The sequence below is a fragment of the Eucyclogobius newberryi genome, unplaced genomic scaffold (assembly GCF_026437365.1).
Source record: "Eucyclogobius newberryi isolate DKJ021-1_F unplaced genomic scaffold, fEucNew1.0.hap1 SCAF_18, whole genome shotgun sequence".
In the NCBI taxonomy this organism is placed as follows: Eukaryota; Metazoa; Chordata; class Actinopteri; order Gobiiformes; family Gobiidae; genus Eucyclogobius; species Eucyclogobius newberryi.
In genome coordinates, this window is record NW_027315812.1 from 13963823 (window position 1) to 13991658 (window position 27836).

The 27836-nt window shown below is 39.9% G+C and overlaps 2 protein-coding genes across 2 annotated transcripts in view; one reads left to right on the top strand and one right to left on the bottom strand.

Annotated features, from left to right (window-relative positions):
• The window catches only part of bmp6 (bone morphogenetic protein 6), a 69355-nt gene extending 62105 nt beyond the window's left edge, over positions 1-7250 (top strand). The window contains exons 5-7 of the mRNA XM_072450590.1: positions 3553-3629; positions 5068-5178; positions 5298-7250. Of these exons, the coding sequence (XP_072306691.1) occupies positions 3553-3629; positions 5068-5178; positions 5298-5447 (338 nt within the window). The 3' untranslated portion in view covers positions 5448-7250. The remainder of the gene's footprint in view (positions 1-3552; positions 3630-5067; positions 5179-5297) is intronic.
• Positions 6524-15381, bottom strand: txndc5 (thioredoxin domain containing 5). Its single transcript, XM_072450591.1, has 10 exons — positions 15144-15381; positions 14176-14328; positions 13085-13190; positions 12903-12999; positions 11428-11543; positions 9610-9696; positions 9364-9522; positions 9198-9280; positions 8921-9050; positions 6524-7685 (listed from the first exon to the last, which is right to left on the bottom strand). Exons 1-10 carry the CDS (start codon positions 15326-15328, stop codon positions 7563-7565), a joined length of 1239 nt encoding a protein of 412 aa, XP_072306692.1. The 5' UTR covers positions 15329-15381; the 3' UTR covers positions 6524-7562.
• Between the last annotated feature and the right edge of the window lie 12455 nt (positions 15382-27836).

Below are 27836 nucleotides of genomic sequence, written 5' to 3' on the forward strand. Positions count from 1 at the left end.
GTGCTGCAGCTTGCACGGCTCGCACACTGTTTTCCTTGTAAAACACTTGCTCATTTTAGCCCCAGACCTAAGTGTCAGTGTCTTGCTTCTGTCTTTCACTCACTGCTCTGTCTAATTTACTCACACGCGGCGACAGGTCCAGCCCCCCCTCCCCTCGCTGTCGTCTGTCCCGTTTGAGAACAGTCCAGCCAAAACACACGGCCGCTGCAGCCAGCCCGTCACAGCGTCTGCTCAGAATGAAATTTGATTTGATGATGAAACCTCATTGCAACGAGCAGCCAAGTCGAGTTCAAATTATAAGTCTACATTTTTATGAGGAGCTCAGAAGAGTTGGGCTTCATAGGACACAAACATCAGGTGGTTTTAGAGGAGTGCGTTGAAACACGGGTTAGTAGAGGCCAATCTTTATACTCGAGTAGAAGTGCTGTTGCTTTAAATGACTATCGTAGCATATTAAGTATATTATACCTGAATATTTTGGTGAAAACTCAAGTACTTATCAACTGAAGTTAACAACAACTGACAGAGAAAGCGTTAAATGATGCACAGATTGTACTAATTCCAAAAGATAGACAAAAGTGTTAACAAAACCTTAAAGTACCTCAAGTAAGTGTATTATTTAACCACAAAAATCTCCAGAAGTTCCACGATGATGCCTGAAACTAATTATAAGTGCAATTTGAGACGTAAAAGTCGTTTCGCTGATGCGGCCTCTCTGTTGAAGTGTCATTAGTTGTCAGTGAAAGGCTTTGAGATGTAACAAGGCAACGCCAGTGACCCTAGAGGCTGTAAGCGTGTCCTTCAGATGCAGCTGACCAAACATGGCGGCCGCAGAAGGACTGGGTGGTGGTTCTGACTGAGCGACAAATCCCCGCCTGCATCTGACTCAATGTCTTCTACAATTTTGTCAAATTAAACAGGACGGCAGAGGCAAATTAACCAGGATGATGTAAGACTAGTGCAAAAGTGACAAGGGTTTGAAAGGCTTATCGTCCTCACGCAGCCTGTCGGTCGAGACGTTTGAACTGCAGCACATGTGCATGGCTTGATTTGCTGAATGCTCTTCCTTGTCTTCACCCCCATTTGACACCCTTGTAAATAAAGCTTGTGTGGGGGTGGGGCTGGGCAATATGGTAATGATCATCTACATTTTTGACTCAGTTTTACTCAGTATTGTTTTGAAAATAACATGAACATAAAGGCAGACTTTTCAACAATTTGACACAAAATAATAGTCAAATGTATGATTACTTCAAAGTCAGGACTCTGCCCCAAACAACATACTTTTACTGACAAAGGATTGACTGTTGACCTAGCGATTAAAAACAACAATCATCACTCACAAATAGACTTGACTGATTCTCAAGCTCCATTATAATTTGATCAGTTGCAGTTCTACCTGCAGAGCTAAAAAGAAGCACAACCTCCTGTGGAATTGGGAATTAGTGTTTCAGGATTTTGAAAGTTATGAAGTTATGATGTAAAGATGATTTGGTGAATGTATAATTGTGATTATTGAGGACACAATCGTACAATCCAAATAAAAAATAAGTTATTTCACTTCAATCTATTCTCTAAAAAAGTAAAACCTGAATGTTATTTATTTAAATCTGGCTGTTTATGTCAACTTAAATATTATTATAAGTGTATTATTAACTTAATATCTTTACTTCAAAAAGTTTGATTTCATAAAGCTGGTCACATATTGTAGAAATTGCGATCTATTACACATTTTGAATGAGAGAAAATTAAATATTGTTGGTCTTGGTGTCAATAATTGCGTATAGTTTGTAAATTGTGGGTTGTGTTTCTTCTCAGAATAATTCACCCTGGAGAGACAAAGAGACCACGAGAATGGACTGTTTAGCAAGCTTTATTCGTGAGTTATTTCCCGGCGCTCAGACCCCGGCGGAAGTCGTTGCAATCATGGGCACTCCATGATCTATTTGTATTAGATGTCTCCCCCGGAGCCTGGAGACTGGTGGTTGTAGATGTGAAGAGAAGGTAGAGGATGAGGGTAATGCAGAGGAGGAGCTGGGGAGGTGGTGGGTCGCAGTACGGTTTGAGTGGCCGAGCCATCTGCCTGAGGGCTTAAATGTGACCGCCTGGGTGCTGATTGGGAGCGAGGAGGAGTCACTTGAGAGCGTTGATTGGTGATGAGGAGCATGTGCGGGGGCCATGGTACAGACGCCCCCTGTCCTTTCAGCCTCCTTCTTGGCCGGGAAAAACTGCATAACCTCTTTGGGATAAGCGCAGAAACCTGGGAGAGTCCATGGTGAAGTGAGGGATCTGACTCTCACAGACGGACAGGCGGGCGCCCGCTTGAGTGCGATGATGGCGCTGGGGAGAGGGGTCCTTCCATGGTGGCCTTGATGTAGATGGATGGAGTTAGGTCTTCCAGGCTGAATTTACGCAGGCTTCATTTGTGACAGTAAAATTTCATACTGTGATATCCCTATTGCCCACTAATCATAGGTAGGTGTATAGTTCAGTAAAGGTTTTAAGATTAATAAGCTGTAAAAATGCAGCAAATGAAGCATGAAATATTTGACTGTGTGTTCAGAAATTGTACTTTTTGTATTCCTATTTCAAAGTGGCTGATGTAGTAAATGTTCTGGGACCTTTCTGTGAATTATACAGTTACGAGACTTTTAAACACACCTATTTTGGGCTAAATGTGGATTTGTGGACCCATGTCGCAGGCATAATAACATATGGTGCATAAACTATACGATGTTGCTAACCACCAAACAGTTTTAGGCCCAAACAGTTAACGCTTTTATAATTATCTGCAGTGTGAAACTTTGCAGACGGAGGACCGAGGCAAATTAAATCCTTGTGGCTTTAGATTCGAGAGTTTCTGTGGGGCCACCAGGACACCCGTTTGCCTTTGTGTTACATGCAACGGCACAAAAATGGCTACGTCTTTCCCTCTAATTATCTTTCTATGGGAGGTTTGTGACGAGGAAAATAATCAAAAGAATCAAATTCTCCACGCAGGGAAGAAAGTGTGCTGCAGCTTGGAAATGTTGGGTCACTTTTACAGACTTCACTTGGGATTTGAGAGCCAGCAATGACCTCCCCGACTACAAACTCCTACCTGTGACTGTTTGTAGCTGTCCCCCCACTCGCCTGCCTCAAAGGGGGAACAGATAATTAAGAACAAACTCCTTGCCCTGGTCCGTAAACACAGTATGTCATCTGCTGAGCCCTGGCCAAGTCGTATGTGAATGTCGCTGAATACAATTAGGCACGGGTTCAAGTGCATTAGCCGGCAAATGACTGAGGAGCACGTTCGGCTGCACACTGACCTTACTGTAATGAGGATTTGGTTTACGCCCGCACTGTCTCCACCCAGTGAAATATATGGGACGCAGCGTGTAACTCCTAAAGCCTTCAAAGTCAATAAGGCTCCTGTACATTCATGCGATTCAGGCAGACGTTTAAAACCACTCGGCCAGTCTCACGTTTGATGGATGGCTTTCCAAATGAGTCCGATTTTATGTTTTTGCGTAATGCGGTGCCGTAATTGTTTGTGATTTTGTTTTGCAGATTACAACAGTAGTGACCAGAAGACGGCCTGCAGGAGACATGAGCTCTATGTCAGCTTTCGGGAGCTGGGATGGCAGGTGTGCAATGTTTAAAACCTTTTGGAAGTCCTTTTGGGTAGAATGTAAAACTAAAAAATGACATGCGACAGAAGTAATAATAAAATGCTTGTCTTTTTAAATAGCTTCTTTAAAGGCATTCCCTGTGCAATGATTAGTGGAATAAAAAGGGTTGCAATGCGTGTTGGCAAAAGCTCTCGAAACGATGAAGTATTTGGACAATCAGGCCACATATCTGACCCAAAGTGCTCTGACAACATCACAAGAACTCACAATTGCAGATATTTTACAAAAGGTAGTAGTAAACATTGTATTCATCTGTAAAACTGCGAATTAAACCCACAATTCGCTCTCAAATTGCTAACTAAACTCCAAACCTGATCCTTTCTTATCTTGTCTATATAAATCCTTGCAATCCTACTAAAATAGTTCATCAGTTAATTCAAATTTTGGTTGCCTGAGCCACCATTGACCGATCGAACGACTAAACAACCACAATCCTAGTTTGACCCTCTCAGAAAGACACAGTGAGGTGCAGTTATTCAAGGCAGTCACTAGTCTGAGCATGTAACACACCAGCACTGACATCTAGAGGAGGGCTGCCAGTACAGAGGTGCACACAGGAAGAGCTGTGCGAAAACAACCAGACTACAGACAGACAGGAGCGAAAGACCAAAGCACTTTGAGGATTAAACGTGCGGGGAATTTGTCGAAAGCGAAACGTGCGACGCAGGGAGCGATCGAGGAAGGAAGGAAGGAAGGAGGAAAAGAAGAGAGAAGAATTGCTTCCTTGAGTGATTCCACAGACTAAAGAGCTTCAGCAGGGATCTGTCCTCAGACGTGGGGTCAGGCCTAAATTTATCTGCAACAGCTAAAATAATAAACTCGGTGAGCTCACAATAGTAGTAGTTAAGCGGCGAGTTTCATCTCCATTCAGAAAATTAAGACGGAGTGAGTGGTTATAAGGGTCTGATGGCTCCACAGGGACATAGAGGCTAATGTTTGTCAGCGTGGTCAATTATTGTGACCATTATTGTCCACCGCCTGCTCGGCTCCGTGGAGATGTCATCACTTTGTCTAGAATGTTTGACACTGTGGCATTGAGCTTCCATGGAGACAAACAGGTGACACTTGTGAAGAGAAGACCCCGCTCACCGTAACACTACGTTTTTCCCCCAAGGTATATTCTTTGCGATACAAACACCTGTAGTTGAATAATATAGGATACATTTCATGCCATACAGTGGAATATGCCTGGCAAAGCGATAACGTCTCCATGGAAACCAGAAAAGTTATTTAAAAAACACTTGGTAAGATCGTTGTACTGGGATGACCTAGATATTGTTGCATTTGAATGTCCAAAAAATGGTGTCAAAATATCTAATCCTGCACCATTATCGGTTCGAATAAAATCTGTGTAGAAAAGTGTAATAATTGTTCATATCCACTGTTTTCTCAGGACTGGATCATCGCTCCTGAAGGCTACGCGGCCAACTACTGCGACGGCGAGTGTTCCTTCCCGCTAAACGCGCACATGAACGCCACAAACCACGCCATTGTCCAGACTTTGGTAAGTTTCATTTGATCAATACAGTCCATATATCCCCGAGTCAGACCAGGAGAAGTCATTTTCCATGTGCAGCTTCCTCTGTGATCTATGAGCCTTCTTCCTGTTCATTATTCATTCAGGTGCATTTGATGAATCCTGAAAACGTCCCAAAGCCGTGCTGCGCTCCCACCAAACTCCACGCCATCTCTGTGCTCTACTTCGACGACAACTCCAACGTCATCCTGAAGAAATACAAGAACATGGTCGTGCGGGCGTGTGGCTGCCATTGAAACCCAATGAGGACTACAAGACCTTTAATGTTGCGTTGTTAAAAGGGCTGCAGACAACTCGTGTCGATACGTGACGGAAAATGTAAACCTTGGCTGCTCGAGAAGGACAAGTACGAGTGACTTTGGGGCAACTTTTTCCAACTTCTCCAGTGGCTGTCTTGAGAAAATGGCCTTGTGACTGTAAATGTGGGACAAATTAAGTGTTATTTGTATATTATGTGTCAATGGAGAGCCTATAAACTAAAGATGTGGCACCTTTTCCCCACTTGGACCAGCTAGCCAACAGCTTTGATTGCAATTCAAGTTTCCTTTTGATATTTAAAGAACAGAACAAGGTTTGAACAATATAATTTGGTTCAATACATGTACAGCCTACACGATAAACTTGCTGCATTCAAGTATTTTCATCACAACTCAAATTTGCCTTCCAGAAATACATAATATAGACTCAACCAAAGTGACCACGGTCTATTTCTGAGGTGTGCTGCTCCAAATATCCCCTCCGTGTCAATATTTGCCGGCCGCGATGCGCCGAGCCGCCTCTGCGTGATGCATGTTGTGGATGAAGTGATGTTTTCCTCCAAAGAAGTCAAGAATACGGCCTTATCCCTCTGACACACCGCAAAGGGCCATTTCCATGTACTGCACTCGCAAAGTTAACACACGCTTCCACCCCTGACAAGCCATCAAGAGATCGTGGAAAAACATTTAGCCAGTCAAAAACAGTGGCCTGAAGGGCAGCTGTGCCGCTCGGCTGGAATTAGCCCTCTGCTTTTTCAGCCCAAAGGTAAAATTATATAGTTTTGTGTGCAGTGTAACATCTTTCCACTTGCACTTGTTACTGTGAGCTTTGAACAACATGGACTCTTTAAGGGACCTTCTTTTTATGTACATCTAGTAAGTACCTAATGTGCCTAACCAACATAAAGTACAAAATATACCTCTGGTAAGCTGCTGTCTGTGTGACCATGTTTAAGACTGTAAATACTTGTACATTCTTTGCTTATTTATTGCACCTTTATATAAATGTATCACATTTCTTATTATCAGGCAGATGCAAGAACAAAGTGAGAAAATTATTTTTGGAAAAAAGTTTTATTATGAAATCTCATGTTACAACTTGCAATTAAACACTTTTTTTGTACAAAATGCATAGGCAATGAAAACCCATGGCTCAAAGAAAAATACTTTGTCACTGGATATCCTTAGACCATGTGCTATCCATAAAAAACTTTAAAATTAATGTTTGTGTTGTGTTTGAGCGTCTGAAAGTGCATTACAATCAGAAGTGGGTATTAAAAGGTATCAACGTTGAGTGATGGTACCAGGATGGTGTAAGCTTGGAAATAATTCAGATAAAGATTCGCTCTGTCAAACCTAGATTATGAAAGATATATTTTTGTCCCCTCAAAATGGAAACAGCTGAAGGTAATAGAACGACTTTAGGCTGATGTAAGTAACTTTGGTCGTAGGAATTATCAATGGCACATGGTCAAGGAGTGAAGACTTGTTTTGGAGATGCGATGGAGGCTGACCAGTATCACATTTACACTTCATAGTGGACAAAACACAAACATAAAAATACAAAAACATTATTTATGACGAGACAAGTTTTGATCTGCATAAGCTCTCCATCTCATCTCCAGTGCAGCGCAGCCGATCCCTGAGAGTTAAGTCACATAATGGAGAGGAAGTACCTTCAACTTAACACTCGACGAAGGGGCAAGATACATTTTTAAATCTCTGAAGTGACGATACATTTTAACCACAAATCCTTTGAATAAAACTGATCTTTAAAGAAGGCATCAGGGTCATTATTTCATCAGAAACAAAGACATTTTACTGCTACAACACGTCACCAAACGTGCGACGTGTTAAATCCTGATTGCTTCCTATACCCACCTGATACCGTAAAGGTTTTCACCATTTTCAAACGTTTTGCGCCTCCAATGAAAACATTCAATATCCAAAAATAAGACAGTCGGTGTGTCACTGACTAGAAATCCCAATAGTAGAGACAGATTTGTCCAAAGTAGGAAAGGTAGACGTCCCTCAGACCTGATATGCAGTTCACTTGAGCAGAGTGGTAGAAAGTGAGTGGCAGAGAGTGGTTCATTACAGCTCGTCTCTGGCCTGCTTCATTACAAATCTGTGGAGGGACTCGAGGTCCCGGCCGCCGTTGTGTTCCTCGCCCTGAACCCCGGCCCGGAACATGAGCAAGGTGGGGTATCCTCTCACCTACACGCACAACACAAACGCTCATCATTCACAAGATCGCCAGGATTTACTTTCAAAACAGAATGGAATCAGCTGATGTTTCTTTTATGTTCCAACATTGTCAATTTCCCTTTGCAGTGTAGATTAGAAATGTTTTAAAGCTAAAGGCAGTTAGATGTGGGCAATAGTTAAGAGTATCCCAATAATGATAACAGACAATATTATGTCAATCCAACAGAAATGTGTTAAAACATGTCTTTAAAATTTGTTAGTTGAAGTTTAATAATCAGACAAATGTGAAATGTTTGTAAAATGAATTATAAAAAGAACTGAAATATTACATTATACTCTTATTTGAAAGTTTACATAACTTTTCATTTTTTTTTATCCATGCTCAGTATTAAAATATTTGCATATCTTCAAAACAAAGCTCACGATACATTGCCCATTGCTCAAACAGGCAAGTGGCATTTGGTATTAAGCAATCCTTATTTCCATTTTGATTCATTTTGATATTCTGTCCTGAGCTGCTTTTTAATCTAGAACATGTAGCTATAGGACATTCGTTTAAAGTGTCAGTTTGAGATTTGTAAGATGTGGCATATTAATGACTGTGGTGAGCATTTTTCAGTGTGTTTTATGACTATAATGTGGAACTGAAAAACACCTGCTGCTTCCTATATAAAAAAATGACATTCTGGAGGTGTTGCTATAGCAAAGTGAAGACTCGTGACAATGACGGAGCGCTTGTTAAGTAGTGACTAAGCCCAAGGGATGAACTTTGGCAAAGCAAATCTGCAAACACCAATACACTTCTAACAACCACTAATGGGTTTAATCATTCACCCCTTTTGCAATAAAAAGGTCCATAAACAAACGAATAGTAAACCATGGGAGAGTTTGTTTTGGGACACTCCTGCAGATAAAACTAAGTAACACTGAAGTCGCATCTTTTGCCACCGTGAATCACAATTTAAAATCACAATGACAAAGAAAGCATATGTTTTTAATTAAAATGACAACAAACCAATACATCACACCGAGCATACACAATAAATCCTTTCAATATTTGTTATAGCTACTTTTAGCCAATTTTGAGAAAGTTTTATTATTAAATATGCATGTTTCTAAGGCTCAACCCTTTATCAATGCCTGCAGTTCCTCTAAAGATCTATTTAAAAGAGACAATGGGCGGTACACGGCTCATTACCCGTTCTAATTTGTGCGTAAATCGTTTGTGACATGAGCGTACTTACAGAGTACTTGTTGCAGACTGTGCGCTCCACTGTGCAGTCCACTTTGGCGATTTTGACGTCAATGAGGCCCGGAAAGTCCTTCTTGGAGAGGTCGTCCCAAGTCGGAGCCAGGTTCTTACAGTGGCCACACCTACACAACACGATGACATCATATTATCCCACTCAGCGGCTGAATAAATATATTTCAAACTGTGTAAATATCTTATTCGCATGCAACTACTTTCTAAGACCTGGATTGTGCACGTTGTGTTTGTTTTATTTGACCAGTTATACTTACCACGGAGCATAGAATTTGATGAAAGTAATGCCTTTTGCTACGGTTTCATCAAAGTTGCTATCGGTCAGGACCAACACACTGGACTGGAGAGGAAAAAGAGAGATTGGTCATATTTTTATTGGCTTTTCAATGAACCAAAACTAAAATAAATGCAATGTCTACTTACTGTGACTTCCTCTTGAGGTGGTTCTTCGGTGGGGATCTCATTGGCGCTGGGATCCTCTGGTTCTGGTTCTGGTTCATCTTTGGTAGCGGCCGCCTTGAGCTGGTTGTCTACAAAGTCTTTGAAAGAGTCCAGGTCTCTCTTGCCTCTGAACTGCTCGGTCTAAATGAGCACACATTGCATACAGTTACTAACCAATACTGAACAAAAATGGCACATTAAAAAAGGTCAAGTCGATGTCTTTCGCACCTTCTCTCCATTGTAGAAGAACAGGAGCGTGGGATATCCTCGAACTCCGTTTTCAGAGCACACTTCGTAATGCTGTGTACAGTCCACCTGCAAACAAGTAATCGATAGATGAGACAACAGTATGACTTATATGGGTTTAAATTGGTTAATGCAATGTCCATAACACAAGAAAAGAAACCCCAACGTTCTCCATTTGTAAGAAGTTTGTTGTTGTAAAATAAGTCAAGATCTTACATATTATTTTAACTAAAATTTCCTTTGTTGGTCTTGGTTTAGTCTTTGACGTTTGTGACAGTTTGACAAGTAAATTAATTTAGTAGTTTGTTGTTGTTGTTGTTGTTTTATGGCGGTTGGCATCCAAGTGTTGCATTACCGCCAGACTTTATTCCTCAGACTTTTCGTAGTCCTCAGACTCTGTCGTAGTCCGTAAAAGAACTCCTTCCATTGCTTTGGTGTTACAAAGCCCATGAGGTCATGATATGTCTTTGTGACTAGAATAGTTGTTGTTGTTGTTTCAGAGACCGACCAGCTTTATGCCAGGGAGACTCTTCTTCATCTTCCTCTCCTTCTTTGACGTTCGGTGCTTCCATCGTACAGCTTTATTCTTTAGGCTTCATTCTATAGGTTTGTTGTTGTTGTTGTTTTATGGCAGTTGGCATCCAAGTGTTGCATTACCGCCAGACTTTATTGTATTATGGCTGTTGGTTTATAGGTTTGTCCTGACAAATTGCAAGATACCCGAGTTGTGGCAGAAAGAATAAAGTCTAAAGAATAAAGCCAAAAGAATTAAGTCTAAAGAATAAAGCCTAAAGAATAATAATTCTAATGCGGCACGAGATAATAAAAGCGGAAGAGGAAGTGAAGGCATTCATTGCGCCTCTGCTGGCCAATTGTGAAAATACACAAAATCTGCAATGCACTTTTTCATGGCGTCTCCAGAATTTCAAACAAATCAGACAATGTTGAGTTTTTCACACAATGGGTAGGGGGCACTATAGAGTAAATTTGTTACATGGGTATTTATTTCCAATCAGACCATAAAAATGCATTAGTGAGTGAAATATGAGCTCCGTAGATCATTTCCAATAGGCGTGACTTGTCCTTGAAATAACAGAAAAATAAGCCTTTTTTGAGGGCATGTTACGCGGAGAACGTAAAGAATATCAACATTCTTTTGAATATTTATTAAATTTCAATGTCTTTAGATGCAAAAGGTGTTGTTGAGCTCGATCAGACAAAAAACCTAGGACAAGTACGATTTTGAAAAAAAAAGTCAAGCGTAGCGGTGCCACTTTGATTCGACAAGGCTGACTTCCTGTTTATCATAGAGCGATGCTGCCAGGTGTGTTTTACTCCTCAAAAGGTCAGAGGTCAAAGGTAGCTCTATCACTGTCCCAGGTTTCATGTGCCTAGGCCAAAGATTAAGCGTTTCATGTTTTTTCTTTTTTGAACTAGTTGGCACTGTTGCGACGGGCGTTCTACAAGCTCCATTTTATTCAAGTTCGGGCCGAGCCGATCGCGTCTATGTCCCATGTGTGACATTCATCGGTCAAAAATGCCCGAGTTGTGGCAAAATTTACCATGCAAAACTATAATAAGAAACCATGGCAGAAAGAAGAACAATGTCTCGATCCATTCCATTCTGGAAGGCTCGAGCCAATAATACTTATAAACAACATATTAAAAGACAGAAACAGTTTTTGAATATCGCATACATTTCCAATATTGGAAAGTAGAGGTGAACAGGGACTTGATTTGAACAGAGTAGTTTCAGTTTCAAACTACGCAAACGATGCCCACGTGTCAAAAGAGACCAACCTTTCCTATTTTGACGTCGTCCGAGTGCTCAAACGTGCCAGCGAGCTGCTCCCACGTCGGAACCATGGCTTTGCAGTGACCGCACCAAGGGGCAAAGAACTTGACAAAATGTGCACCTGCAGCAAAAGCAAGAGCGGTCCTGAGGTTAAACAATGCAAAATTCAAAACACACATTTAAACTTTTATTCATACCAACAAGATACAATTATTTGTTCAACTATTTACTATTTTTGTAGTCTTGTTGTACAGCATCTAAGAAACACCCTTTTTAATCCAGGCACCAAGATTACGAAAACATTTTAAAATCTTAGTGACATTAACAATTTCATGAAGTTGTCTGAAAACCTGCAGCAGCTAAAATGAAATCTACCACTCTTATGTAGATGTTATATAAAACAAATGACTCTAGGAGCTCTGTTGCCAAGATGTGAAGGTGGGACCCGTTTTAAACATGCATGTGTCATTTCCTGCTGTCCTTCGGCCCTAAACAAGTAATTTATTTTTCCATTAAAAAGCAAAACATTTTACTTCAGCATCCCGGGTCATACTTTTGGGTGGACAATTATCATGACTGATTTGTTTTTGCAGTAAGTCTAAAATCCACAACACACCGGTTGACAGGAGACAAAGTAAAGCCTGACGTGGCAGATTGTAGATGGTTTGTCAGTTCTGAACCCAGCAGCACCAGTTTCTGTGGTTTTAAGACATTACATATAATTAACTTTAATAGGGACATTCTTCTGCACCTCAATAATGACTTGGCCTATATCGACTTCATCATTAAATAAACAATAAAAGGAACAATATGTTTAGGGGTTGTAAATACCATTTCTTTGCACTAGGGGAGATTTAAGTCATTTTGTTTTTATACTACAGTAAGATTTATGCTGTAGAGTCAGATAAGAAAATTCCACTCTGCAATTAATTAATTCAGCACATTAACATTAAGAAAAGGTTCTGGGTTTATGTGTCAGTAAGATAAGATAAGCCTTTATCTGTCCAACACAATAGGGAAAAAGTCAGTCTGTGGCATAAAGTAGTTTCAATATTATTGTTTATCATGATATTTTCTGTAGAAAATATATCACACTCAAAATGTAGTAATTGTGACAGAGATGCCACTGTTTTCATGATCACATTAAGCCATTAAGATTTATCTTCATAATTTCACTCTATACTTTGATTATTATACAATCAATTATTGTAGCTTCTTTTTAGGGGCCTTTTGAGTACTTTTCACCGTTCAACGATACAATATCTGTATATCTAAATTGCTTTAGAAACTGTAATCGTTTTTCACCACTCTGAATCCTATGGACACAGACTTTTGTTGGTTGAAAACGTGAAAGAAATAAAAAGGGAACAAAACAACACTATTATTTCCTTTTGTAGAGCATAATCTACATAATCTTTTTCAGTCCAACTAGGTTGAGGTTTTCTGTGTAAACTAACAAAACCAACCAACCAACAATTACCTTTTGAGATGTGTGTTTTGAAGTTGCTTACGCCGAGTTCGTACATGCCCTGTTTAGGCTCAGGGGCTTTGGGAGGCTCCTGTTCGCTCTCTGGTTCCTAAAGACAACAGTGTATCACAGTTAAGTGACACCTTCTGACAAACAGGTGAACAGAGATGAGGTGGACCAGCTGTGACACTCACCGAGGGCTCGTCCTGCAGTGTTTTGAGCATCCACGTCTCCAGGGACTGTAGGTCTCTGGGGCCCTGGTACTTCACCGCCTCCTGCTCTGGTACGTACAGCTTTAGCCTAATTGAACCACAAAAATACAGTTTAGCCAAAAGGGGAATTGCAACCGTTAAGACCTTCATAAATTTAACCGCATGAATTCAAAACAAGTAAGAATAACATTTATATTACTGCTAGCATCAAGTCGTAATGACAGAAGTTAAAAATGTGCACAGAAGGTAAACTTTTTATCATAACCATTAATGATGCGTGGAGTCTTTGAGCAAACAGTGACAACTATAAGGCAAGTTTATTTGTAGAGCACATTTCATACACAAGGCAACTCAAAGTGCTTCACACAGCAGGAAAAAATGCATTAAAATCACAAAGAAATTACAGAAATACAATAAAATTAACTAAATTTAAACAAAAAACAAAAAACAAATCCAAATTTATCTGACCACATTGATTTGTCTATTTAAATACTTTGGGAGAAGAGGTACTTTCTCGCTGAAGTAAAAAATACCTAAACTTTTAAAAGAGATGGAAACCCTCAAAAGAAAACCGTTCAAAAGAAAAAGGTGACAGAATTCATTTTTCTGTTACTATTAATGTTGAAAGATGCACAATGACACATGTTGGAGAGGTTAATGCTTTGCTTGAAATGTTCCATGTTATGCCATTATACAAGTATTCTGCAACATCTCCCCAAGTTACTGGTCAGATGCAGTAGGTGGCAAGGCAAGCATACTTTCAAGATACAATTTTCAGCTTTAAAAATACCTAAATTGAATAAATAGATTAATGCCTTACAGAGGAACATCGCAGGGAAACGGACCCCCACCCCCAAAAAAGTTACCAGTACCGATAACTATATAGTCAGTTTGCCACGCTCATCAAATCCAGAACCACAGAACTACTGTGACATGAGAAGTTAAGGATTTCTGTCAATCATTATCATTGTCTAGTGTTGAAGAGCATGAAGGATTGTGTCTTTTGTGCTCATGATGAATCAGCATAAATGTCATAGAAACAATGATGATGATGATATGATGTATATACTTACGTTGGGTAGCCCCTAATTCCGTGGTCTTTCGAGCACCACTTGGTATTCTGGACACAGTCGACTTTAACCACATACGCCGGGGGGTCGTCCATGCCGTTGTACTTTTCTGCCAGCTCGTTCCAGGCCGGCTGAAGCCTCTTGCAGTGTCCACACCTTGGCACAACAATGGATCAACAATGGATCAACAGGATGAAAAACTGTCAGTGAATTAACCCTTTAATGTTTACGTTTGGGTTTATTTGTTTAATATTTGTGTGTTTAGGTGTGACATCTCCTGGATAATATTGCAACAACATAATACGTGTCACTACAAATGATGACACAACCTGTAAAGTGAGCTGACACCTGACTGTTACGTTCAACAACAGGTTTTGCTCAAAAGTACAACACAAAAAAACAATTATGAAATACCATTTAGGACAACTTTTCTTGGCACTCATCCAACTCGTCACATCCTCAATCCGATTCATCCAATGCATCCTACTTTTGACTGTTTTAAGCACGCATTATTTGGCTTGGATTGCATTTAGGACTTGTGTAATGTTGTCAAAGACCCCTGGAGGGCATGGCCAAGGCGCAATCAGAGCTTGCCACGTATGCGCACAGCTCCATAAACTTCATTTTCCCAAAAACATCCAAGAAACTTTGTCTAAAACCCTCCTGGTAGATGCATTGATGCTTTCCTCTAAGCAGTGAACTAGCTCTCAGATAACATTACTTTGATAACGCCCTTGCACGGTTTAGCCTGCTAGCTGCTCATTAGCTAAGCACTAAAGTCCATTGGATTGGACGGAGAGGCTAACAGTAGCTTGGTGGCTAAAACGCCGGGTAGCTTCCATATCCCTTTCCCACTTAACCGCGGTCAATCCAATATCACGCAACGTAAAACTCACACCCCCAGTGTAATTTCACCCGCTTTACCGCTGTGCGTTTGCAAATGTTGTACGGAGCCGCAGACTTGGACTTACCACGGCGCGTAAAACATGACAAAGTGCGGAGCGGTGGGCACAGCCTGGTCGAACATCTCCACGGTGTAGGTGTGCTCGGCGTGCTCCTCTTCCTCCGCATCGCCGTCGCAAAACACGCCAGAAAACAACAGCGCGCAGTAAATGAAAGAGAAGCGGAGAAGCGTGGAGGTCTGTGCCGAGGCCATGGTGAGCGGTGTTGCGGGGGTGACGAGCTTCCTGCAGCTGGAGTAGTGGAGGTGGCGGCGGCGGGGAAAAGAAAGAGCCAGGTTCGGTTTGGCAACAGCGCACGCCTCTTTTCAGGAGCCACGTAAACAGATAAATGCACCGGGTGAAACGCGCACGTCCAGTCACCTGCGGATTAGCGTGAGAAAGTGGTTTACACGTGCTTTACAGGGCCGTGTCAAAGACTTCCGACCGTGTTGAACTCATGGATCTATTTTGACAGGTTGGGAGAAGTGTCACTCTTTGGGAAGTACGGAAGCCCATTAGGCGAAGGCTATTCAACTGTTGTTGTTGTTGTTGTTGTTGTTGTTGTTGTTGTTGTTGTTGTTGTTGTTGTTGTTGTTGTTGTTGTTGTTGTTGTTGTTGTTGTTTTGTTTTGTTTTGTTTTGTTTTGTTGTTGTTGTTGTTGTTGTTGTTTTGTTGTTGTTGTATGGCAGTTGGCATCCGAGTGTTGCATTACCGCCAGACTTTATTCCTTAGACTTTGTCGTAGTCCTAAAAGTTCTTCTTCCAGTGTGGGAAAAGAAAAGCGAGGGCTTTATAGCGACTTCAAAGCTGTAATGTCTGTAATTGGATTTTAATATAGGCTAGAACTATTCAATAAATCCAACTCTGGAGAACGGAACACTTGTTTTATTATAGGCATATTCATATTCATGGCTTTTAGATTCTTGTTATGGAACATTTTTACCCATTCAAATAATATTTTGTTTAATTTTTTTACTCACTGTGGCAAAGGTAATGTCTCCCTTTTTATCATTCTGAAACCCATGGATTTTAACCTTTTAGCAGACTTAGAAGGTAGGCGCCACAGCAACAAGTTTTGGATACTTCTTTCATAATTTTACTATTAATTGGATTTATAGAGTGCATTTCGTGACACTCAAAGTGCTTTGCATTGTATTTTTAATGAACTTCAAATCAATGGTGATAATTACTCTCTTTCTATCTCTCCTTCTCTATCTTTATCGCTCTCTTTTTTCTTTTTACTATATAGAACACACACGCGCACACACACACACCCACCCACACACACACACACACACGCACTGTACCCATTTTCGCAGGAATAAGCTAAATACTTTTGTCTGATATTAAAAATGTGTCACAATTTCAAGACATTTCCCATTGTTATTTGGATGACAGATTTTAGGTTCAACACAATTTAAAACAAAATATATCAATTCAACTTTAAAAGAATACCAATGAGGTCATACCCCAAAGGTTAAACTGAACAGTAATTAGGGCTACATAAAGGGACTAGTGGAAAAGACTGTCCACTGTTTGTTGATTGATTTAAAATGGTCCAATAAGCCATGCTCCAGTGCACTCGTTTGGCCGACGCCACAGTTTTCCTTCACACCTAAGAACAGCCTTTCTTTCACGTATTGGCTGCCCTTACTGTGATACTACTATAAATGCATTAAGACATTTATGAAATACCTAAAAATCAGGCTACAGGGCTTTAAAACCAAAACAAGAGCAAGGTCAGTTGAGTCAGACTTTCCTGCCTCCTCATTATGTTTTAACTGGAAATTAGTGGGTGTATATTTTTGGAAAAATTAATGAAGACAATTATTACATCGAAAAAGTCCTGCCCTCAATAGTCAACCCATGGAAGCACCAAACGTCTCGGGTTGAACAATCGCACAAAATGATCATTAGTTCAGTGCAAAGAAATGGTTATGTTAAAGATATTTAATTTCACAGCGATTGTTTTACATACAATAGCTGTTCATAAAGTTACATTTCAGTCATCTTCAAAATGTTTCAACCTTTACATTCATCAGCTAACCATATCCATATTATTATTTACTGTATATGGGAAAAAAATACAAAATGTGCTAAAGTAGAGCACTGTAGTGTAGCATTTATAGTAAAGAATTGGTTTAGAGTTTAGAGCCTCACATTTTTTGAAATATGTATTTTTGTTATCATTGTAGCACTCCCTTACTTTTTAAACATAACAACAAAAAAACAACAACATAATATTCCTCACACATTCACAATCTTGCAGCAATTTTACCTCATGATATCTTGTTTCATCCATAGTAATGACTTTTTATAAATCATAAGAATTATTGCAGTAATATCATGTTTTCACAGCCTTTTAGTCCCTTCTGAAAGCTCTTAACTCCCGCTGTACTCTTTAAGGCCTGTGTGTTCTGTGATCCAAACAGAAAAAGGATGAAGTTGCAGCATGGGAACAGATTGGAACTTTCTTTCATAAAAAGCAGCCTTTATTGGAAGTGTATGTGAAAGTGGGTGAGAATGGGCCTACCATGCACTGTGGCTGTTTGAAGCGAGCCGCTCCAGTTTCAGGTGTTTATGAAGTGTTCCTGGTCTCACGGCTTCTGTCGGGACATTTTCCGAAGTTCCCTGGAAACCACTGAAAGTGTGGTTCAAAACAAGGGTCTCCCAATACTGTTTTTACCAGAACAAGAACAGAGCAACGGGAACAGAACAGATGAAAGTAGGATTGTGTTGTAGACGTGGATGTTCAGTGATTTATAGTCATTCAGAAGAGACATTTCTGGCACAAGCCTTTCTTTCCAAGAGATGTTTTGGTCCAGTCTTGGATATCATGGCTCTCCTTTGCCTCCCTCTTGTCCTCTTGCATCTATATTCCCTACCAGAAAATGGGCGCAGAGATTTGGGGCCCTGATGATTTTGCCAAACTACTATAGTTTCCTTTTTACACCACATTATTTGCTATACAAATGGTACAATTGGGGAACTGGTTTATTTCTAACATGTGACGTGTTTTAAAGCAGATTTTGAGTCACAAAGAAGGTGCTTTTGTCAATCTAGAATTAGAAAATCATTCAAATTTCAAATGTAGAACACGGACCTTTTATAACAAAAGATTCACTGTTTTTGAAAGAAATGTTCAAACTAATAATCCATCCATTTTGAACCATATCATAATTTGTTAAGGATTGGCTCCTCAAACTGGCCATATTCTTCTTATGCCTCTTACAATTTCTTACTTACTTACTCTTACAATTATGATCCCATATTGTTGCATCATTATATCATATTACAATACTAAAAATAACGTGGAGAAACCTTAAACAAATATAGCTGAAACTGCTTGGAGAAAAATAGTACAGTTTCACATGATTCCGAAAAGTTCTGCACCTGTAGCTTTCATGCAGCAGTTTTTTTTTCAAAGGTCAAATTTGACTTCAAAGGCGATTATTCACTCCTCTCATGTCGTGACAGATCCGATCATATTACCGCTCCGATAAACCACTGCTCGGCCTGGAATGTAAAAACTCCCGCCCCGTCAACGTTTATTTGAGATCTTCTGTCAAAAATGGCCTTGATGCTCAGTCGTGACCCCTTGGTCCGTATTCCTCCCTCATACGAGCCTGAAAAATGATACACTGAGCCGTTGCTTTGACGTCTTGTGTGGGGTAAAACATCTCCACAAAGGCAGGACCCTCCCGTCTGTGCCCCATTGTTATTGTGGCGAGCCAATGACCGCACATCATTATTTAATCTGGACGCGTCACACGGCAGCGCTAAATAAGACCAAAATTGCTGCTGACACATTCTGAGTCTCTCCCGGTGAAGCGGAGGCCGGGCATACCTGTGGGTGTCTACTGGTTACTCTATTGTTGAGTTTGGGCACCTGGCCAGAGCGGCAATAACATGCTGTAATCGGAAAAAAGAAAGATTAATGGAGTCGAGGGAGCAGGGGGAAGTCTGTTTATGTGCTTAATTGCCTGGTGTGTGAGTGCAGCGTCGGCAGGTGGCAATAGTAGTGGGACGAAGACAAGAATAACTCAAAATGTGTTATTGTGTAAGGGAAGATTTGTTTGGACAATGGAAAGTGTTTCTACGAGATTAGACAAATTGTTATGCTTTATAATTCTTAGCAAATTTGCACCTTTTGGAGAATCTCAATATAAAGTGTTCACACCCCAGGTCTACCATGAATCCCAGTCAATCATAATTTCCTCCACAAACAACACTGTAATAATAGTAATTTTATTCTGCATAAAAAACTGCCACGCCTGTAGTTTACGTCTGTCAAAACATGGTCTGATATACCATCACATAGTTTGTCAGTTCATGTGTCTTTTTGTCAATTCTCTTGGACGCATTTAAAATGGGAACTTAGAACAGAATCTGATTATTGAAGCACAAATTAAAACCAAGGAAACCTCCATTTTTGGTCCATTTATTGGCTCAACTTGACAGGACAGATGAAATGGGCAGAAGAGAGACAATCACCGAACTGTAGCTGGAAGTTAAACTGTCACTAAACTGTACGTAAAACTCAAATCAAAACACGACACAACAAGTTTGACATTCTTCTGTATATTTGTGGAAATGAATAGCCCAAATAAGTCAATTTGATGTAAAAATGAGTCCAAAAACGTGTTGGGGTGCAAGTTTGAGACAGTTTGTGGACATTTTTGAAAGTTTGTGAAAGTTTGTGACAGTTTGTAAAAGTTTGTAGAAGATTGTAGAAGTTTGTGGAAATCTTTGAAAGTTTGTGAAAGTTTGTAGAAGTTTGTTGAAAACTTTTTGAAAGTTTGTAGAAGTTTGAGGACATTTTTGAAAGTTTGTGAAAGTTTGTAGACGTTTGTTGGAATCTTTCTGAAAGTTTGTGAGAGTTTGTAAAAGTTTATGGACATATGAGGAGGTTTGTGGAAGTTTATGTTTTATCCATACATACACTATAAGTAAGAATTCCACACAGTTTTATAACAGAACTCTGGAAACTCTGGCCCACTCCTGGACAAACGAGGGATTACACCGTCTCTCACAGAAGCTGAATAAGTGTGTAACCAGTAAGTCATTTTTCATGCTCACTTAAACAGCACATAATCCTTTATACCACTGTTTTTGACTCTCCAAAATGGAAACTATGTAATGTTATTGCTATTTCTGACCAATCCTATTTTTATCATGTGAACATATGGCAATTACTCTTTTAGACTCCATCTGTGCAATGGCTTTTACCGACGCCCCAAGACACCATCTTCTTCCCATAAATGAACATAGTGTGCTCCAGACTTTTTTCCGCTCGGATCACAGAGACTCACGGCAGTATCATATCCGGTGCACAGGATGTGACCGGCACAAGCAATGTCATTAACAGACAACTGGTGCTATGAAGCCACTGCAGCGGCACCTGTCCTGGGAACAGCAGCAGCAGCAGCAGGCAACGGGCCCTCCCACAGAACTGGAGTCTGACCAGAGGAATGACCGCAGCTAACTTTCATCTTAATCACTTAAAGCATTCAGGGGAAAGGGATGACGAAGATGTTGTGGAGACCGATAATGTTCTCGTCAAGCTTCATGGGAAATACTGTCATTTTCCGACAGGCCAATGAGTAAACAAGGCGACACATTCATTCCCAAAAGGCTCCATGAAACAGCAAACGGGTTGGATGATGTGGAAGTTAAAAATGTTGTGCTTTGTGAGTGAAAAAACTCCACAAATATTTACTTACAAATTAAAGTTTAAGCCTTTTTGACTCATACATTTGCATAATGGGACAGATTTGCCATTGTAGTAATAAAAGTCTTCTTCCTTTTTTCCTCCAGAGCTTTTTACAAAACAAAAATGACAGAGATCTACTCCTTTCAGCGAGCGATACAACTGTGGTTGATAGTTTAGTTGACAGCGACGTCAAGCCTCAGATGGGATTCAGACAGTACAGTTACTTAAATACCTATAAAAGATGAACCATTATGCATTTATTAGTGCATAAAGTTTGGCACCAAACGTTTATTTTAGGGTTGTCAAAAGTATCAAAAATCAGATACTAATAAAAAAACGAAAACTAGTATTGAAACTAGATCATTTGATGAACAGGACAGAATGTGACTTGTCCAAGAACAGTTGTAAAATGATCTTGAGCTTTATCAGAATGAGTCTAAAACCACATGTCATTATAAAGAAAATATTATTATTAGGGTTATAAATTACAGTAACTGCAGTATCAAAAAAATATATAGAGTATTGGGCCTATTCCTTATCAAAACTGAATTTTAAATGTTAGTATTATGGAACAGTGAGGAAACACATGTGAATTATTCAGTGCATATCTATAACTGGAGAACTACATGTTGAAGACCCCTATCCTCAGGTGAAGTGGGCTCCATAAAGGCCCTCAGGTGTGTCCTCCTCATTCTCTAACCAAACCTTCATGCCATTAAGCCCCTGCATTGCCCCGTCCTAAGGCTACAGCTTTGTTGTTCACTTCATTGTTCCTGTTGGAAACTTTTATCCTTGTATTTGTCCTTGTTGATAAATCCTTAAAGAAACCTTCATCTTGAGCCAGGAAAACTATTAGTTATTTTACCGTGCTTTTTGGTTGGTACGGTGTCATATTTTTCATTTTGATGCGGGAAAATTATTATTTGTTTTTTTGCGGAACCGAAACCAAACCTTTGTGTAGTAGTTGGTTTGCCTGCTTACCCTTCAGTGGTTTGCTTCGCCGCTTTGTTACTTCAACATCCTTATGCACCAATAGCTAAGGACATTATTGAACCTCGAGGGACATTGCCTAGTTGGACCTAGAAATGTGAAGTATCTTTGTAATACAGTGCAAAAAGAGTAGTCAAATAGAAAATATTGGCGTTACAATTTCATCTTAATTGTTTAAAATGTTTCCCGTGCAGGTGTATGGTCATGTGAGGTCATGTGAGGTCATGTGAGGTCATGTGAGGTCATGTGAGGTCATGTGAGGTTGCGTTTGACTTGAATTAGTACATTAAGTGAACCGTTTTAATCTGAGAAACCAGGACAGCTGTAAAGATGTTGGAAAGTCACCTGAGCGGGACAGAACAGGTGCTTTGACAGGCGCTCGCTTCTCTGGAGGTCGCTCTCGTCAGAAGCTGCTGCTCAGAGGAAACCTGTGGTAAAGACATTAGAGCTGAAGGGAAGAGACTCAGACTCACTGGAGAAATGGGCCGACGTATCTGATCGGTATTTGATGTTTTATTTTGTAACTTACTGAAGATGTTCCATTTCTTTTTTGTGAGACTATCGACCAATATGTTTATTTTCCCCCCCACATTTTGTATCACGGACATCACATCCATTTATGTGGGTTTGGGGCTGACACAAGGATAGTATTGTGGCTTTAAAGACTCACTAAAACAGTAATATAATGACATAACAAATATTTTTTCTGCCTTTGTATAAATGTATGTTTATTTGTTTGTTTGTTTGTTTGTTTGTTTTTTTGTTTGTAAAAGCCCTTGTAAAAAACAGACATTGCAAATTAGCCTTAGCTATAAATGTTTAATGTACATAATTACTACTAACCCTACCACAAATAAATAAATAAATAAATACATATATAAATACATTAAATCAATCAATCAATCAATCAATCAATCAATCCATACATAAATACATAAATATATAAAAAAATAAATATCTATGACAAATGAGGGAAAATTTACCCAATAATAACCCAATCTTATTCTTAAAAAAATAGTTTTAACATTAGTCCTGTAAAACTATTAAAACATCTTTCAACCTATTACCATTTCTTTTATGCTGAAACAATATTTTCTGAGAGCTTTTACAGAATAAAATTAGAGCAGATTGTGTTAAAAGTGTCCACTCCCACTGCAACTTGCAGCTGTACCGTTTTTTTGGGAATGGACTGGGATCAAGATTCAAGAATCAGAACAAAACCTAAATCCTCGCACCATCCCAGGACACGTTCTCTCCCATGCATTCCAGCGGCAGCGCTCGTGCCTCCCTGGAGAAGGCCGGGGCGAGACACCGGCTCTCCCTCCCCGCGGGGCTCACCCCGAACCGCATCTGCACTGCCCCGTCCGCAGTCCACACACCTTCCACCCCATTGTCCTGTCAATCACGATGACCCTGAGCTCCGTGCAGCAGCGATTTCCTCAATGGACCACATCTGATTGATTTATGTACTTTGGGGCAGAGCTGTGTGGGATATTGGATGCTCCTGGGAGATCTCATTCACGGGAGCAGAGGACCTGAACCAGGAGCAACAGGGGACACATTCTTGAGTCCAGGTTTTCACAAGGCAACAGTGACAATAAAGTGATTTTTTTTTAATTCCTCATGTAAAAGTTTTGGTTCAACGATTCAATTAAGGTAGGGATTTTTGTCAGCCAGGAATCCAAATTAAAGACAAAGTATATAAAAACTGTAACATTGTGGTTTGAAATTGTGATAACAGTGCTATCCCCAACCCATAAGCTTTGTCTCCATTAAGAATGTTCTGTTTTTTCCTGAAATACTAAGCCAACATGCCATTCAACGTCAAAATCCACCAGGCCAAGTTACAGGTTAGCTCTGCGGAGAGGCGAGTCCACTCACAGTCTGTGTTTTCTTTCAAATAAAACACCTGTTACTCAATAACTGCAAGATAAATGAGCTTACTGTACAATTGTGGATCATCCCGGACAAAGCAATACCATCTCCATAGAGACAAGCAGGTGGCGGACACCCTACCAGAAAAGATACACAATACTGTCAAAGCTTTTCTTTTTGTTTTGCTGTCCACACTAGCTTCAGAATGATGATTGCTTCTTACAGACGTTAATCCTTGCAGTTGGCACAGTCCGGGACATTCCTCTTGTTGCCAGTGCCTCCTCTCTCCTCTCTCTATTGTTCACATCGACTTGTGGAAGGTGTTTGTTGCTGCTGGACCCCTCTCTTGTGTTTCTTGGCCTCTCGCTGAGCACTGTCGTATAACTGCGTCTGTGAAATGAAGCAAACCAGGCCTCCAAACATCTCATCCGGTCCAGCCAATTAGACGAATTTGAACAAGGAAGTTTATAATCGTTCACTGTCAAACTTGGGACATCTGATCGCACAGTTTGATTTGGTTTATTTGCCACGCAGTGCTCGTTGCAAGCGTTCGAGACTCTCCAACGTGCATTTCCTGGGTATCAATTTACCTCATTTGTTTTACTGCAGTCTTGAAATCCACTTGGTGAGAGTTGACCCTTGCTCAAGAATTCATATTATTAGCACTTGCAGCATGGACGCATAGCTGACTCCCTGGGGCGCTGTTATAAGATGGTTTATTAACTCAGAAGACTATTGTTCATTGGCATTTTTGTTTGAGGCCGCGGGTAGTTGAGAAATAAGGACTCGCCATGTTGCACAAAGAGAAACGGTTTCATAATGCGCTGTCAGAGAGGTGACGGTGAGAGAGTTTCCTCCTTCAAGCATCGTTCTGGTCCAAGACTAAATGCTTAAATAGTCTGCATAAGATCTCTGGAAGTCTAAACGTGCCAAATTATTGAAGTGCGTGGTTGAGAATTATGGTTGTTTTTTATTAGTTAAGAAAAAAATAATAAAAGGAAACAGTTTTATTCAATATGAAGATACTTTTGCTTGAAGAAAACACGGTAGATACTCCAGTAAAAGTAAACTAGTCGGAACTGAAAACTCGAGCTAAATGTATTTTATGAAATCATTTTAGTTCTGACAAATGTCTTAAAGCTACATATGCAATGTAAAGAACACATATAAAACTATAACATGTGGATCATTATTATTCATTTTAGTTCATTGTTCATTGTAAACTGCAATATTTATCTAAAACAGCTTAATAACAGAAACAGGTCCAGAACTGAACGTCCTCGTCGACATCATCGCATCTGATTTATATTTACGTGCCTTTATTGAAAAAAGGCAACATAGCATTTTTCTACCCAATGTGTATAATACAAATAAATATTTTTTTAAGTGAGCAGTGCACGGGGATAGGGGGTATGTGAAAACAGACATTTTCTGAACAATCAAGCCTCAAATTCAGAAAAATATAGAATTATTAAATCATGATACAAAAATCTATCAAATACAACTCATAACTTCATGGTGAGTGAACAGTGTTTAATTAAAAGTTCAGAAATGTGTAATTGAAATAATATTTTTAATGAACAATAAATGTTAAATCAAAAGTAGATAAACTGATACAATATGATCTTTTCCTCATTTTTAAATGCAAAATTATTCTACAAAACTAACCCGAGGGTGCATTCACACTACTTGTCCTTGTTGGGGCTTGGTTTGAGCCTGGCCCAAGATTAGTTCCTTGGTTTGACTTGGTTTGATCTGTTCTAGTCCTGGTTTAGTCCTGGTTTAGTCCTAGTCCAGGATCACTTCTGAATTTGTGTCTTCACACTTGATTTGATCTGGTTTAGTCTTGGTTTAGCCTGGTTTAGCCTTGTCCGTGATCCTCCTCATGCTCCCTCTCTAACCCCGGTCTCTCGTCTCTCTCTGGACCGTCTGAAGCAGGTTTTCAGTCTCCTGTGTCCTCTCTCCAGACCCGCTCCAGACCGGACCACTCTTCCTGTTTTTAACCCCGCGTGGTGCTCTCCGGTCCCAAAGCCGCTGGTCGCCGTGCCAACACAAACGTGAGCGGAAACCGGGCAGCACCCAGCCGGAGCCCCTGTGCACCCGCTCTGTGATAAGGGCAATCTGATCCTCGGACAAATGGGTGCTTTCCACTCGACCAGGACAAACAAGGTGATAACATATCCAAATGTCGATGAAATGTGTGTCTGGTATGTCCGATAACAATTCCAGACCAGTTATTACCTTATTATTCAAACAATTTTACACAATAGATCTCAGACGCCAATGACATGTAGGGAATTTTGACCAAATAGAAAGGCAGAGATGGTAATAGTAGTCAAAATGTTTCCACGAGAGAATACCGTTTCTTTCTTTGTATGTTCTGTTATGGCATTGAATTTCTCTCCATGGAAACAAGCACATGACGCCACCAGGGCCAGTTACGGGTCTGATCTGTGGAGAGGCAACTAATACTCACAGTAGAAAACATGTTTATCTGTAATTTAATAAATGCCAGATGGATACTGTGGACAAAGCAATAGCAAAGTGTAGAAAAGTTACATAATTTATCTTTCATAATACTATTGAAGGAGAAGTAATCACAATATTTTTTCTATTCCTTACAATTATAGGGTTTTGTAAAATAAATACTTTTTCGTCCAGTTTTCTGCTTCCTTTAGACCAGTCATGTCAAGTATAAACTAAAAACAGAAGAAACAACAGAAATGTGGTATTACCGGTAATTCAGAATAATTTAAATCAAACTGCATATTTACACAATTTCAAACCAGCAAAGTGTGACCCACAGGCAAACGCAAGACAGCATCCTGAGTGTGCGACGACTGAATCCTGACCTTTCAACTTGGAAGGCGGTTTTTCCCCTCTCCTCCGGTGAAACCAGCAGTAAAGACAGACAGATGAAAGGTGTTTTGGCTGGAAGAGTCGCGTCACATTTCCGTACTGTCACTTCTCATTAGGAACGTCTGATGAGCCGTCTCCACTGCAGAGCGAGAGCGTGTTATGGTCTGCCAGCTGACACGGCTCGCTCCAATGTGCCCAACGCAGTAAACATACTGTGTACTATATATGAGAAGTACACGTTTTCTAGTTGCACATTTAGTTCAGCAATGTAATGATATTTTATAATGTCAAATTGCAGCTAAATTGACCTGTGTTTGAGATTGATTGATTGATTGATTGACCTTAAAAACAGAACCTACTTTATATTTGCTTGGAACTGGCATCCTCCAAGACACTGGCTGATGTGTTTTTATAATTGGGGAAACGTACAGATACAAGAGAAAACTATGCACAAAAGTATCCCTTTAGAAAATCTACTTAAGTAAAAGTACTGAAGCACAGGTCAAATCTTTACCTTTAGAGTAAAATAAATAAATTTATGTTTGCTCAAAGCTGGTTCGGGACTTGAACTCAAAACCTTTACGCAGGATGATGTCATGAATGTGCTAAACAAATAAGCCTTCAAAGCATACGGAAAGTACTCTTTACTTTTTAGTCCTGTCATGCAGTGGAATAGAAAGTAAAGATACTTGCTCTCAAAAGTTGTGAGGTAAAAGTCAACAGTTTCCACAGTAAAAGTAACTTAAGTAAAGTATAGATATTAAAAATGATACTTAAATACTGTAGTATTACTTTTGTCCAATAGTTAACAGTAAAAACACTAGAAAAATGTAAATACAATATTGATTATTCTGGAGGATACCGTGAAACGACCGTAACAGTACTGTCAAATAAGTTGCACGTTGCATAAGTTTTGATTTTAATCTTATTTTTCTAGCTGGACCTTTATTATACTTAGTAGATTGATGAAGTGAGGTCGGAGATTTCTATGGGCGGTTTGACAGTGAGGTTTTTGGGGGCGGTATTTCCAAATGTTTGTTCAATTGCGTTTTAAAGATTAACTCTGTTCTTAGTCATGTCAGGAATGTGCCCAGAGTGCCCACCCATCCGTCAACCTGAGCGGGACTGGCCATTGTCTGCAGTTCAATCACAACACTGCGGTGTGTGTGACCTCATCTTCTGCTCAAAAACATCAAGTGCAAACTTCTACAAAAACTAGTGATATAAGAACATTGGGCTTTTAGAGAAAATCATCCAACAATAAAGTAGATACCACTTTAAAAATTA